The sequence below is a fragment of the Accipiter gentilis genome, chromosome 7 (assembly GCF_929443795.1).
Source record: "Accipiter gentilis chromosome 7, bAccGen1.1, whole genome shotgun sequence".
NCBI lineage: Eukaryota > Metazoa > Chordata > Aves > Accipitriformes > Accipitridae > Astur > Astur gentilis.
In genome coordinates, this window is record NC_064886.1 from 9,964,935 (window position 1) to 9,977,609 (window position 12,675).

Genomic DNA, 12,675 nt, shown 5'->3' on the forward strand with positions numbered 1-12,675 from the left:
GGGAGGGAGTGGAGCGGAGCGGGCCGGGCCGGCCGCGGCGGCGGCGGCGGCGGAGGAGGAGGAGGCGGGGCGGGGCGGGCCGCGGCGGCTGCCCCCTGCCGGGCCGCGCCGACAACAGCGCCCCCGCCGCCGACACCGGCACCGGTACCGCCGCGGGGGGGGTGGGGCGGCCTGGGGCCGCCAGCAGCGTCCCGGAAGGGCCCGGCGGGCGCCGGCCATGAGGGCCGCGCTGGTGGGGTACAGCAGCTCGGAGGAGGAGGAGGAGGAGGAAGAAGGGGGGCGCCGGGGCGGCGGCGCGCAGGGCCCCCCCCGGGCCAGGTGGGTGCGGCGGGACGGGCCTTTCGCTCGGGGAGGCGGTGGCGGGAGCGACCAGGGCCGGGTGAGGAACGCGCGGCCTTCATCCTCCTCTCCGGTCCTCGCAGTGCCGGCCGCCCCCGCCTGCCCGTCCCCGCCGGCCTGCCGGGCGATCCGGAGCCGGGAGAGGCCGTTAGCGACGACAGCTCCCGGCACGGCGGCCGCGTCCGCGGCTTCCCCCACGAGCGGGGCAGCTGGGCCACCCACGTCTACCTGCCCTGTAAGTAACCGCGGCCCGGCCACGGCGGGACGGGACCGGGAGGGGAGGGCGGGACGGAGCCCAGCTGGCTGAGGCCCGACGAGCCCCCAGGGCCAGCCCGTGCTCGGCGGGGACGGGAGCCCTGGGGGAGCCGCCTGTCCCCGGTGGGCATCCGCGGCCGATGCTCCGGGGAAGGACGCGGCTCTGACCGCGCCGCCTCGCAGACAGAGTCCAGGAGGAATTCCTGGAGCTGCTGGAGCTGCTGGTCTCCCGCGCTCGCACCTATGTCTCCTCGCTGGCTGCCATGGAGGAGTTCCACCTCAGCCTCTCGCAGTGCGTGGTGCTGCGCTACCACTGGATAGAGCCCTTCGTCCGCTCTCTCAAGGAGCGCCTGGCCTCCTTCCACAGGTAGGGATGGCGGAGCCCCGGGAGAGCGCTCCTCACACCCTTCCCACTCCCTCAGGGTCTGCCTTTCACCAGCGTCCGCACCCTAAGCTGTCTCTGGCAGCTGCTGCTGCACCAGTAAAGCCCTGGGGGTTTTCCTTTCTGCCTCGGGATCTGGCACCGGACAACTCAGGTCTTGGCTTTCAAGGACCAGGCCAGAGCTGTGCCATTCTCTGAACTGCGGATGGTTTCATTGCTTACATCTGGCTCAGGTGCCCGCTGAGCATCAGCTGCCTCAGGGCTTCTGTCGCTGTCTGGGCTTCAGAGGGCTGGAAACCAGGAGGGAACGGATGTACCTGAGCCTAGAAAGGTTCTGGTTGCTCCGATTCAGTCCGATTGTGGCACACGTTTGCCTTTATCTTTCCACAGCTCTGTAGAAATCCTGTCCCCTCTCTGTCTTCTGCTTTTTTCTTTTCTTTATTTTCCTACCAGCTGAAATAGGATCTTTCTTATTTCAGGTTCTTCTGCGTGGCTGACCAAGTGAAGGTTTACACCAACCAGAACAAAACCAGGTGAGTGAACAGCAGGGCAGCCTGCCTGCTGGAGGAGAAGGCTGGGCAAGGTGCTGGGTGGATGGGAAGCATCACCCTGCCTGTCCCACGGTCACCAGGCTGAGCCATGCGATGGGCCAGTATGCGATCACCGTGTCTCCAGGGGTTTCATACCTTTCCCCAACTGCTTGCACAAATTTTTAGCTTCAGCGCTGATTCTCTGCAAGCCATTCGTCTCGTTCATGGTGGGTGAACCTCAGGCTGCAGGATTTCAGTCTTCTGAAGGGAAGAGATCTGTTCACAACGTGACCTGAGGCAGGCCTTTCTGCTGGGGTTAGGTTCGTGCTATGGTTTCACAGCAGCTAAAGGAGGCAGCTGTGTTCGCTGCCGTCTCCCATCTAGTTTGTTCTGTGGTTTTGCAAACTCTCGTGCCAGCCTAAGCAGCCTGGGGCGAGCAGAGCTGGGGGCCACCTCTTTTGGCAGTAGTGCTAGTTGTGAAATTGCAGTGCAGGTCTTCCAAGAGCTGGAGAGAAATAGCTCAGATAGTGTTAATATTCCCGGGTGTCAGCTCAGAAGCCTGATTCCAACTGAATGGAATTAAGTAGTTTAAATGCCAAAGCAGAGGTGATTAAAATTGTGAAAAGCCGCTGAATGTAGCGGGAATGATAGCCCATGAGAGTCATGGGCAGGATGAAGTGGATCCTGGGTGAGACTTGCTCTTCCCCTCCCCTCCTGGAGTCTAGAAAGCATCATTCAGACAGTCCTTGAGGAGGTAGCTCTTTGTCACGTCTCTCCAGCTTGGTACTTCCCGTTCCCGGCTTCCTCTCCTACCGTAAAACCCCTCTGGCAACTTCCGCTTTTTGAATGCAGCTCCTCCATGGGCATATTTCGGTGCTCTGCCGAAATACCCATCGAGTGCATCCTTTGCCAGGAAAATGAGTTTTCATGTCCCAAAAGGTGCTGAGTTAATCTAGTAAATCTACATGGTGTATCATCCAGTCCTGCTTCTCCCTGCTACCACGTCTTTATTTCTGTTTTTCTTCAGAATATGGTCAGTGTCCTTGAATGCTTAAACCTGGCATTCCTCAAGTTATCTTCTGTTGGGGGTAGGGAATTTGCCCCGTAGAAATGCAGGGCTAAGTATGCTTATGGCTGCGCTAAGTATGCTTATGGCTGCGCATTCTGTGGCATGAAAGGATGCTTGCTGTCTCTCTTTTTCTTTAGGACCTTTATTGGCTTGGAGGTCTCTGCTGGGCATTTCCAGCTGCTGGAGCTGGTCTCGGAGGTGGACAGAGTTCTGGAGGAATTTGACCTTCCCACATTCTACAAGGTGAGGCATCTCCCACTTGATTCCCTGCCAGTCCAGACATGCCAGCTGGTTCCCCGCTAGAGGTCCTTGAAATGTTCACCCCAAATAAACAGGAGCAGGGAGGTTAGCCTCTGAAATGGTCTCCTCTGGGCTGGTTGGTGATGTTCATACTTAACACCTTGAACACGATCCTGCTGAGAATGGGCCTAGCACAAGTCTGACTTCTGTATTGCGTCCTGTGCAGGAGAGTAAGAATGTTAACTACCTGATGGCCTCTCTAGAATTGGGTTTCCAGGGGAAAGGGCCAGAGCATACGTCATGGTCACTGCCCTGCTGTGCCTGGAAGCAGGGTTGTCCTAGGATTGAATGGGCTTAGGGTGAGTGCTGTGGGACTGAGGGCAATGCTTGCGCCTCTTCCTTGGGCAGTTTCCTGGGGTATCGGTCCAGCCTCTTTGCTTGGTACTAGCTTTGGGGACAGGTTTTGGATTTTGAAGGGCCAAACCCTGATTTCTCTGTCTCCAGAGCTGAGCAGGGGGCTCTTGTGGGTTATTCAGAAGTGACCCACCTACCTGCTCCAGGATGGTCCATGAGAAGTTCTCTGTGCAGTTGGAAAAGCTTCTGCAGAGTTGACCGCAGAGAGGCTGGGAACTAAGCAGCCTTGCCCACTGGTGTCCAAAAAGGCTGGGGTGGGGAGCCCAGGACTCATCTCGCCTCCAGCACTGTCCATATCAGCTCTGCAACTGTTGAGCTGGCAGAGGGGGCTTCCAGCTTTGGGATCCTCCCACCTCTGCAATCCCAGGCAGGGCAGCATCACACCAGATCTCCCACTGCAGCTCCGTGCATTGAGCAAAGCCTCCTTTAGCCCTCACAATCTGATCCCTGTTTTGTCTTCAGGACCCGTCGTTCCATATCAGCTTGGCCTGGTGTGTCGGGGACCTGTCCAGCAGACTGGAAGGGCAGTGTCTGCGGGAGCTCCAGGTGCGTCCCCACACAGTGTGGAGAGAAGGGGAAGAGCAGACCTGGTGTCCAGCCACATCTCCATGCTGAGGGCAGAGAGTGGGAAATTCTCTTCACTGAGCAAGACAAACTTCACTGGCTTGAAAGAAGAGAAGCTTTTGGGGGGAGCGTGAGCTAAATCACCCTCCAGAGGGAAGTCAGAGGCTTCCAGCCACAAATGGCCTTGTCTCTGACTTGGTTCAGAGAGGGAGCTGCTGACCCCATCCTCTGGCAGATCCACCCTCCTGCTACTGACACCTGCATCTGTTTTCCAGGACATAGTGGACGGGTTTGAGGACTCGGCACTCCTGCTGCGTGTCCAATGGGAGGAAATCCGCTGCAAGTCGGGGAACAAGTACTTCTCCTTCCCCTTGAGGTAGGGGGCTGGTGGGGCTGTGCATTTCAGAGCCTTGAAGAGCCTGATGTTCAACCAAGGACCGTTCTCCAGTGCAGCTCTGAGTAGCATGGGCTGTCACGCACCTCCCACGCTCTTCTTGCCTGCTCAGCATCTCTGGGGTGTTTGTAGCCTCAAGTAGGGCTACATCCAAGTTTGAGTTGCTGGCTGAAGAAATGTGTGTTTGTAGCAGATTTCATCCTTGCTGCTGTATGTGCTGCAGTCAGCACCAGCGGTTCCAGCCATCCCACGGTGGCTAATTTTGCTGATTTTTTTTTTTTTTTTTTTTTTTTCTTTAAAAAGAAGAAAAAAAAACTCTATAAAAGCCATAGTTGCCTTATTGGAAGGAGGAAGAAGGTAGCGTGGGAAGCTGTTGCTAAAGGGAGAGTGTCTTGCACAGTTGGAAATAGCACTGCCTGATTGTCAGGAGGTTCCGAGCATGCTTTGAGTAGCAAGAGGCAAGAAGATGGAGCTGGACTGTCTCGCCAGAGCATCTCCCTACTGTAAGCCAGCTCAGACAAGTTATTGGGTCATGTTCTGCATCCCGCTCACACTGCTGCTGCCTCTGTAGAGAAATTTCAGTATCTGATCCTTTTGCCAAACAGCAAAAGATGAAATCTGTAGGGGAGAGTTGGAAACCCCTCCTGTTCCAGCGCTCCAGGCTGGGTCTAAAAGAAGAGCTTCGGTTTAAGACTGTGGGTGCTGTAAGCCCAGGACATTTTTGGTGGGCTGCTTCTCCTGGGAAGCTTGCTGCCATGTGTGGGCGAGCCCAAGAGAGGGCAGTGTCAGCTTTTGCCTGAGCTGGAAGGGCAGTGCCCGCGGGGGAGTCAAGGGGTGGCAGCTCCAGCCCAGGCTCCACGCTTTCTTCCTGTGGGACCAGCACCCCCGGTGCTGTGATGACCCTGGGGATGGCAGGCTGGACTTCGTCCCTTGGGAGAAGCTCCTTTTTAATCCTTTTGTTCCTGCGAGGAGGTCGGCTGCAGCCTCTCATGTCGCTGGAGAAGGATGCTGATGCGCTGCCCTGAATCTTTCATTCCATCTCTGTCTGATGAAAGACTCCGGGACTTCTGAGCAGTAAAATCTGTCTCCTCGTGTCATAAAGCTGTTTCTGTGGTATATTTCAGCCATTCCCTTTCAGACACGCCCAGCTCCCACAGACTTCAGATGCCTTGCAAGCGCTTCTGTGAGCTTGGTGCCGCGCTGCCGGTCCTCGCACGTGAGAGCCCTGGGGCTTCGTGGCCGTGGGAGCGTCTCGGCACAGGTGCCAGCACCTGTACGATAGCCAGTTTTCAAAATCCTTAACAAAATTCGGTTAAGTCTGTATGGCCACTTAGTTTCTGGGATGGGGAGCTGCGTGATAAGGCACACGATTACACCCCGAGTTTTCTTTTGGGGAAGGAAAAACAAAGATATATTTAGACCCCGGGGACTTCCAGTGAAACTGGCTCCGGCACGACCGGTTTCTCCGCGGTCCGAGTCATGCAGTGTCAGGTTAATGCTCAACCAGCGGCCCCGCTCCCGCCCCGGCGGGGCCCGCCTTCGCACATCGCCCCGTTGCGTAACTCCGGTGGGCGTCGGGGACCCCGCTCCGGGCCTCGGGGCTGGGGGACGGACCCGGCCTCGGCGGCAGGGCCGCGGGGACAAAGTCCGGGGAGGGGCGGCTGCCGACGCAGCCCGAAATGGCGGGTGCGAGCGGGCAGGTGGCGGGGGGGGGGGGGGGGCAGGGCCGGGCCTGGCCGCCCGCCCCTGACAGGCCCGGCCTGAGGCCGCGCGCCCCCGCCTGAGCAGGTGGGGCGGGGGGGTCGGTGTGTGGGCGCCACGACTCCGCCCCCACGACGCCGCAACCCCGCCCCCTCCCGGCGGCCCCGCCCCTCCGCTCGGCCCGGCCCCGCCCAGCGCGCTCCCCGCCGACCCGAGCCGCGCCGCTGCCGCCGCGCCCGCGTCCCTTCGTTCCGCTCCGCTGCGCCCGGCGGGCAGGGCAGGGCAGCCGAGCCGAGCCGAGCCGCCGTGGCCGCCCATGTGCCGTGCGCCGCCGGCCTGATCCCCCACACAAAGGCGGGCCGGGAGGCGACGGGCCGCGCCTGGCAGCGCCGCCCATGCACCGTGCGCAGCCCCCCGCGGCGGCCCGGCCCCGGGCCATGAGGGCGGCATAGCTCCGACACCGCCGCGCTCGGCCCGGCCCGGCCCGGCGCGGCCGGGGGCAGCCGCGAACCGGCAGCGGCGGCGGCTGCTGCTGCGGCGGCGCGGCCCGGTATGGCAGGAGGTGGCGGCGCCCCCTGCCGGGCGGGCGGGGCGCTGCGGGCGGGCGGGCGCCCCCCGCCGTTACTGGCGCTGCTGGTGCTGCTGGTGGGGGCGGCGGCGGGCGAGGAGCTCAACGCAGAGGTGAGCGGGGGCGCGGAGCGGGGTGTGTGTGTGTGTGTGTGTGTGTGTGTGTTTCCCGGGACACCCTGCCTGCCCCCTCCCCGCACCCTGCCTGCACCTGCGGCTGCCGGCGCTGCTTGCCCTGGCAGCCGCAGGTGCAGGCAGGGGGCAGGCAGGGAAGGGGAGGCGGGGGGGGGTGGTTCCGGGTCGCCCCCCGGGGCGGCGGGCAGCAGCCGGCGGGGGAGAGGAAGAGCTTTGTGCCCACGCGAGGCCGCGGCGGGAGGAGGAGGGGGGTGAAAGGGCCTTTGATAAAGTCCAGCTCCATCACCCTGCCCTGGGAGGGGGGTGTAAAAAAAAAAATCAATGGAAGATTAAAAATGTTTCAAAATGAAAACATTAAACGTTAAACCATTTTTTTTTTTTAAATTGGAAAATGAAAAAAAAAAAAGGGAAAAAAATTAAAAGGAACTTAGAAAAAAGCAAAAAGTTTTAAAAATTAAGAGAAAAAAAAGCCCCACAGTTAGAAAATGAAAATTAAAAGGGAAAAATAAAAGAGAAAAGCGAAAAGTAATAATAAAAAGAAAAATAAAAAGTGATTAAAAAGGACAAGGGGAGGTGGAGGCTGCTGCAGGAAGGAAGAGACCCGGCACACCCCGGGCTCCCCTCCTGCCCGCTGCCCCTCTCCGGGGGCCCCTGTCCTGCACCCCGGGGGGCTGCCGGCCCCGAAGGACAGAAGCCCCTTTGTGGGTGGAGGCCGGGGCGGGGGGGGGGGCCCTGGTGAGGGGGGCCTGGCCCCACGTCTGTCTGCAGCTCCTGAGGGACACCTCCGGAGGAGGACAGGGAGACAGGCAGCCTGCGGGCAGGCTGGCCCCCTGCCAGCTGCCTTCTCCTCGGGGTCAGGGTGACCGACAGCCCCCCCAAATCGGAGGTGTTGTCCCCCCCCCCCCCCCCCACGCTGTGGGGAAGGACTGGGGCTCTGTTCCCTGCCCCCCAACCGCTGCCTGTGTGCTCCAGCTTGCCCGTGCTGCCTGCCCTGCCTGCTTGGGTGCGGCATTTGCCCCGGGGAAGTTGGCATGGACGCCCCGTGAGGGGGGATCTGCCTGGGGCGGCAGCGGGTGGTGGGCAGGATCCTGCCTCGCCGGGGTCTCCCCAGGGAGCTCCAGGTCCCCCCATCGGGCCATTCCCCGATGCGGCCTCATGGTTGGCTCTCCCCGGCGCAGGCATGGCTGCGGCTCTACGGCTACCTGCCGCAGCCCAGCCGGCAGATGTCCACCATGCGCTCGGCTCAGACCTTCTCCTTGGCCCTCGCCGAGATGCAGAAGTTTTACGGCATCACCGTCACCGGCGTCCTGGATGAGGAGACCAAGGCGTGAGTTTCTCCATGTCCTCTTGCTCTAGCAGGAGGCAGCTCCGCTCCCGGGCTCTTTGGCTTTGCCCACCAGCCCCAGAGCTTTGCCTGCACCTGGAAATGTGGGTGCTGTCTCCCATGGGAGCTGCATCCCCCCTTTTGCGGGCTGCACCCCTGCAGCCAGGAGAGCTCCCTCCCCAGCTGTGGCTGCTGTAACCCCTCGGGGACCTTGGCCACGGTGGGCTGAGCTCTGGCTTGATGCCCCCCGCCCCCCGGCAGGTGGATGAAACGTCCCCGCTGCGGGGTCCCGGACCAGTTTGGGGCACGGATGAAGTCCAACATGCGGCGGAAGCGGTACGCGCTGACAGGGCGGCGCTGGAGCCAGAGCCATCTCACCTTCAGGTACCCAACGTCTCTGGGGCTTCCCGCCCGCCCCCAGCCCATGGAGAGCCATGGACCCCCTCGGGGAGCAAGCGCTGTCCCGGGCCGTCCCCAGTGAGCTCTGTACCCCCAGCATCCAAAACTACACGGAGAAGCTGGGTCGGTACCACTCGTACGAGGCCATCCGCCGAGCCTTCCGGGTGTGGGAGCAAGCCACGCCGCTGGTTTTCCGGGAGGTGCCCTACGAGGACATCCGGCAGAAGCGGAAGAAGGAGGCCGACATCATGGTGCTCTTTGCCTCTGGCTTCCACGGAGACAGCTCCCCCTTCGACGGCGTTGGGGGGTTTTTGGCTCACGCCTATTTTCCCGGTCCTGGCATGGGGGGGGACACGCATTTTGATTCGGATGAGCCCTGGACGCTGGAGAACACGGATGTGTCTGGTGAGTAGAGGGCTAAGGATGTGGCGAAGACAACCAGAGGAGCCTGGTGGCCCCTTGGGTTTGATGACGGGGGATGTGCTGGTGTGGGCAGGAGTGGCAGGAAGAGCAGCTCCACCATGGGTGATGCAGGCAGCTCCCAGCAGAGCACTCTCATTGCAGGGTGTTGGGGCCAAGGACCCACCCCATGCGTCGTGTCCTCCACCCCATCTTGCTGACGGTGCCTTTCCCTGCAGGGAACAACCTTTTCTTGGTGGCCGTGCACGAGCTGGGGCACTCACTGGGCTTGGAGCACTCCAGCAACCCCAGCGCTATCATGGCCCCCTTCTACCAGTGGATGGACACGGAGAACTTCCAGTTGCCTGAGGATGACCTCAGGGGCATCCAGCAGCTGTATGGTGAGGAGCTGGGTGGGGGATCAGCCCAGAGCTGGGATGCTGGGCAAGTGCATGGGGAAACTGAGGCACGGTCGCTGCTGGTCTGCATTACCCCATGCCTTCTCTCGCCCACCCGATCCAGGTACCGCGGATGGGCACCCTCAGCCCACCAAGCCTTTGCCCACCATGACACCCCGGAGACCTGGCAGGCCAGACCAGAGACCCCCTAAACCGCCCCCCCCAGGGAAACCGGAGCGGCCCCCCAAACCTGGCAGCCCAGACCGACCTGACCAGTATGGCCCCAACATCTGTGATGGGAACTTCGACACAGTGGCAGTGCTGCGTGGGGAGATGTTTGTGTTCAAGGTACCAGCTGGGACCCCCTCCTGCCCCATCCCTGGGGATGTGGTGGGTCCCTGGGTGAGAGGACACCCTGGCGAGATGCCTGGCACTGGGACTGTGTCCCTGCATGCCCCTGTCCTCTGTCAACACCCCGTTTCCCACCAGGGCCGGTGGTTCTGGAGGGTCCGGCACAACCGGGTGCTGGACAACTACCCCATGCCCATTGGGCACTTCTGGCGGGGCCTCCCCGGGGACATTGATGCCGCCTATGAGAGACATGACGGGAGGTTCGTCTTCTTTAAAGGTGAGCAGGGAATCTGGGTGGGAGGGCTGAGGTAGAGGGGGGACCCCAGGGCCCCCTCCCAGACTGCTGAAAACTGGTTGGCTTCATCCCATCCTGATCCCCCTCCCCAGCCAGATCTCCTGCCTGATCCCAAAGGGACAGGCATCGCATCCCCGTCACTGTCCACATGTGTCCCTGCCACAGCAGTGGGCATTGCTGCCTCACCCCCCTTCTCCATCCCCTCCCCCTCCAGGTGACCGGTACTGGCTCTTCCGAGAAGCCAACCTGGAGCCTGGGTACCCGCAGCCCCTGGTCACCTACGGGCAGGGCATCCCCTACGACAGCATCGACGCAGCCATCTGGTGGGAACCCACGGGGCACACCTTCTTCTTCCGTGGGGACAGGTGAGTGGCTGTGGGGTCCTTCTCCCTGCTCTGCCACCTCCTGGCCCCTGGCAGAGGTGGGCATGGCGGGTGGTGGAGCCCCCCTTGCTCCTCGCCTGCTCACCGCCTCCCTCCCCCAGATACTGGCGCTTTAATGAGGACACCCGCTCCGTGGACCCTGGGTACCCAAAACCCATCTCCGTCTGGGTGGGCATTCCTCCCTCACCCAAGGGTGCCTTCCTCAGCCCGGATGCCTGTAAGTAGAGGAGGAGAAGAAGGGTGGGCAGCAAGGGTGGGACTAGAGGGGATGGGGTCACCCCTCTGGTAGCCTGGCCTTGCGGGATGGAGGCCGGGAAGGTGCCCAGGAGTCAGCAGTGAAGCCCTTTCTGAAGGGTTTCACCAGTCCCAGAGCAAAACCTGCTGTCCTGGGCATCTTCAGAGGTGTCCTGTGCCTGCCCATTTAGCCCTCACCTCCATCTTCCTCCCCCCCCAGCCTCCACCTACTTCTACAGAGGCACAAAGTACTGGAAATTCGACAACGAGCGGCTCAAGACTGAGCCAGGTTATCCCAAATCCATCCTACGGGACTTCATGGGCTGTCACACGGAGCTGGTCCCGGACCCCCATCCCCGCTGGCCTGATGGGGACCGACCCCCCTTCAACCCCAATGGGGACGGGCGAACCGAAGGCAAGGAGGAAGAAGACGAGGAGGAAGAGGAGGAAGACGAGGAGGATTACAGCGAGGGTGGCCGCCAGCCGGGCGGGGACGTGGACGTGGTGGTGCAGATCGACGAGTACACACGCACCATGAGCGTCGTCATGGTGCTGGTGCTGCTGGTGCTGCTGCTCTGCATCCTCGGCCTCATCTATGTCATCGTCCAGATGCAGAGGAAGGGCACGCCCCGAATGCTCTTGTACTGTAAGCGCTCCTTGCAGGAGTGGGTTTGACCCTGGCTCCCTCCCCAAACCGCCCCCACCACCATGGTGCTAATGATGGACCTGACCTCACCCTCCCCTTGCCCCTCCCCATGGCCTTGGCCCCTCTGCCCCAGTGTTGCTTGATGGCTCCAGCCTCAGAACAGGGGGGGATGCCCACCCACCCCCAGCCCCTCCAGAGCAGCTGGGCTGGGACCGGGCAATAGTCACGGTGGGGCTGGAGGGCATCCAGGTCTTGCCTGCTCCCCGGTGACTGTGTCGTCCATCATCCCCCACCCCGGCCATGACCCTCAGGTTACCACCCATCATGTTGCACCCATCTCTGCCAAGGGGTCCCAGTAGGGTCCCTTCCTCCCACGTGCACCTGCTGCGGCTGTGCCTGTGCCGTGTGGGCTGCTGAGCGGGTTGGGGGCTGCTCACAAGTGCTACGAGCTGGCAGGTCTCAGCTGCTGTCACCTGCAATGGCAGGGAGGCGTGAGAGGAAAGGAGGGCCGAGCTCGCGGCTGTGTATCCTGTTGAACTGTGGGGGTACAGGGATGTGGTGCCTGAAGATAGCACGAGGAGGGGAGACACCACCTTTGCATCCCTGCCATGGGCTCAGCTCAGCCCGGAGCCTGCTGCCACCGTGGGGCAAAGTCGTGGGGACACATGGTCCCAGGGGCAGGGCAGTGGGCATGGCCGCCTTGTACGTGTATTAAACGGGTCGGGTGCGTGGAGAGCCGTGGTGCCGTCCTTTCTGCTGCGGGATGGGGGCAGGAGGTGCATGGGCTCCCCCGCACGGAGGTTTGGCAGATTTTGTGGTAATGGAGGGTTGCCTGGGGGTGCCACCTGTCTGGCAGCCACGGGGCCTGGGTGCTCTGCCAGGGGATGTGGGGAGTGGGCTAGTATGGCTGGCAATGTCCCTGCAGCAGCCCCTGCCCTGGGGCTACCTTTTTTTTGGGGGGGGGGGGACGGGGGACGGACGGGTCAGCAAAAGCAGCCCAGCTCCCACCCTGCCAGCAGCGGACAGAGCTGCCTTTCACCAGCTCCCACGGCAGCGACGATGGCCTTGCCAGGAACACAGTGCGCCTTGTTCTTCCCCGGCCGACGCTGCACTCTAGCCCTGGGCGGCCACCTCCCTTCCCGGCCAGGGGTCGTCGGCTGCAGCAGCCAGGGGACCGTGCGTGGTCCCTCCTGGAGGGACACAGTTTACCGGGTGCTTCGGCTCCCTATCCCCACGCGGCCCTAGCGTGTTTCCTGGGGGGAAGGGGGTGTCCGTATCCTGTCTCACCGCTGCTGTCTTGGCAGAGGAAAGCAGGAGGAGTCGTAACCGCTGCAGCGATCAGGGAGAAATAATTGTGGGAGTGGGAAAGATTAGACCTGGGGGGGTGGGGGTGGGGGGGTGTAGGAAATTGGCTTTATCCAGGGAAAAATGTTGCTCAGCCTTTAATGGGAAGGAAAACCAAACCACAGCAGGCGGCAGACACAGCATGTGGCAGCGACTGGGGATAGCGGCTTCCCTGCCTTTCCTGGAAAGGCACCACCAGGGTGGCAAGCAGGGGCTGGGTTTGCTCTGGAGCCGCAGGGGCAGCCTCGAGGCGGGTGGCAGAGGCCTGGCACAGTTAATACACTGGTGGGGAGTCAGGCAGCACCAGGCAGG

General features: G+C 61.8%; 2 protein-coding genes across 2 annotated transcripts; both read left to right on the top strand.

Moving 5' to 3' along the window:
- The first annotated feature begins 176 nt into the window (after window positions 1-176).
- On the top strand, window positions 177-5,288 carry USB1 (U6 snRNA biogenesis phosphodiesterase 1). The gene is made up of 7 exons (XM_049805836.1): window positions 177-318; window positions 423-574; window positions 778-961; window positions 1,456-1,509; window positions 2,713-2,818; window positions 3,692-3,775; window positions 4,069-5,288. The coding sequence occupies exons 1-7, from the start codon at window positions 218-220 to the stop codon at window positions 4,171-4,173; spliced, it is 786 nt and encodes a 261-aa protein (XP_049661793.1). The 5' UTR covers window positions 177-217; the 3' UTR covers window positions 4,174-5,288.
- An 808-nt stretch (window positions 5,289-6,096) lies between these two features.
- MMP15 (matrix metallopeptidase 15) lies at window positions 6,097-11,754 on the top strand. The gene is made up of 10 exons (XM_049805823.1): window positions 6,097-6,569; window positions 7,769-7,917; window positions 8,176-8,298; window positions 8,411-8,718; window positions 8,952-9,113; window positions 9,235-9,458; window positions 9,600-9,738; window positions 9,971-10,121; window positions 10,241-10,356; window positions 10,594-11,754. Exons 1-10 carry the CDS (start codon window positions 6,441-6,443, stop codon window positions 11,046-11,048), a joined length of 1,956 nt encoding a protein of 651 aa, XP_049661780.1. The 5' UTR covers window positions 6,097-6,440; the 3' UTR covers window positions 11,049-11,754.
- Window positions 11,755-12,675: the final 921 nt, after the last annotated feature.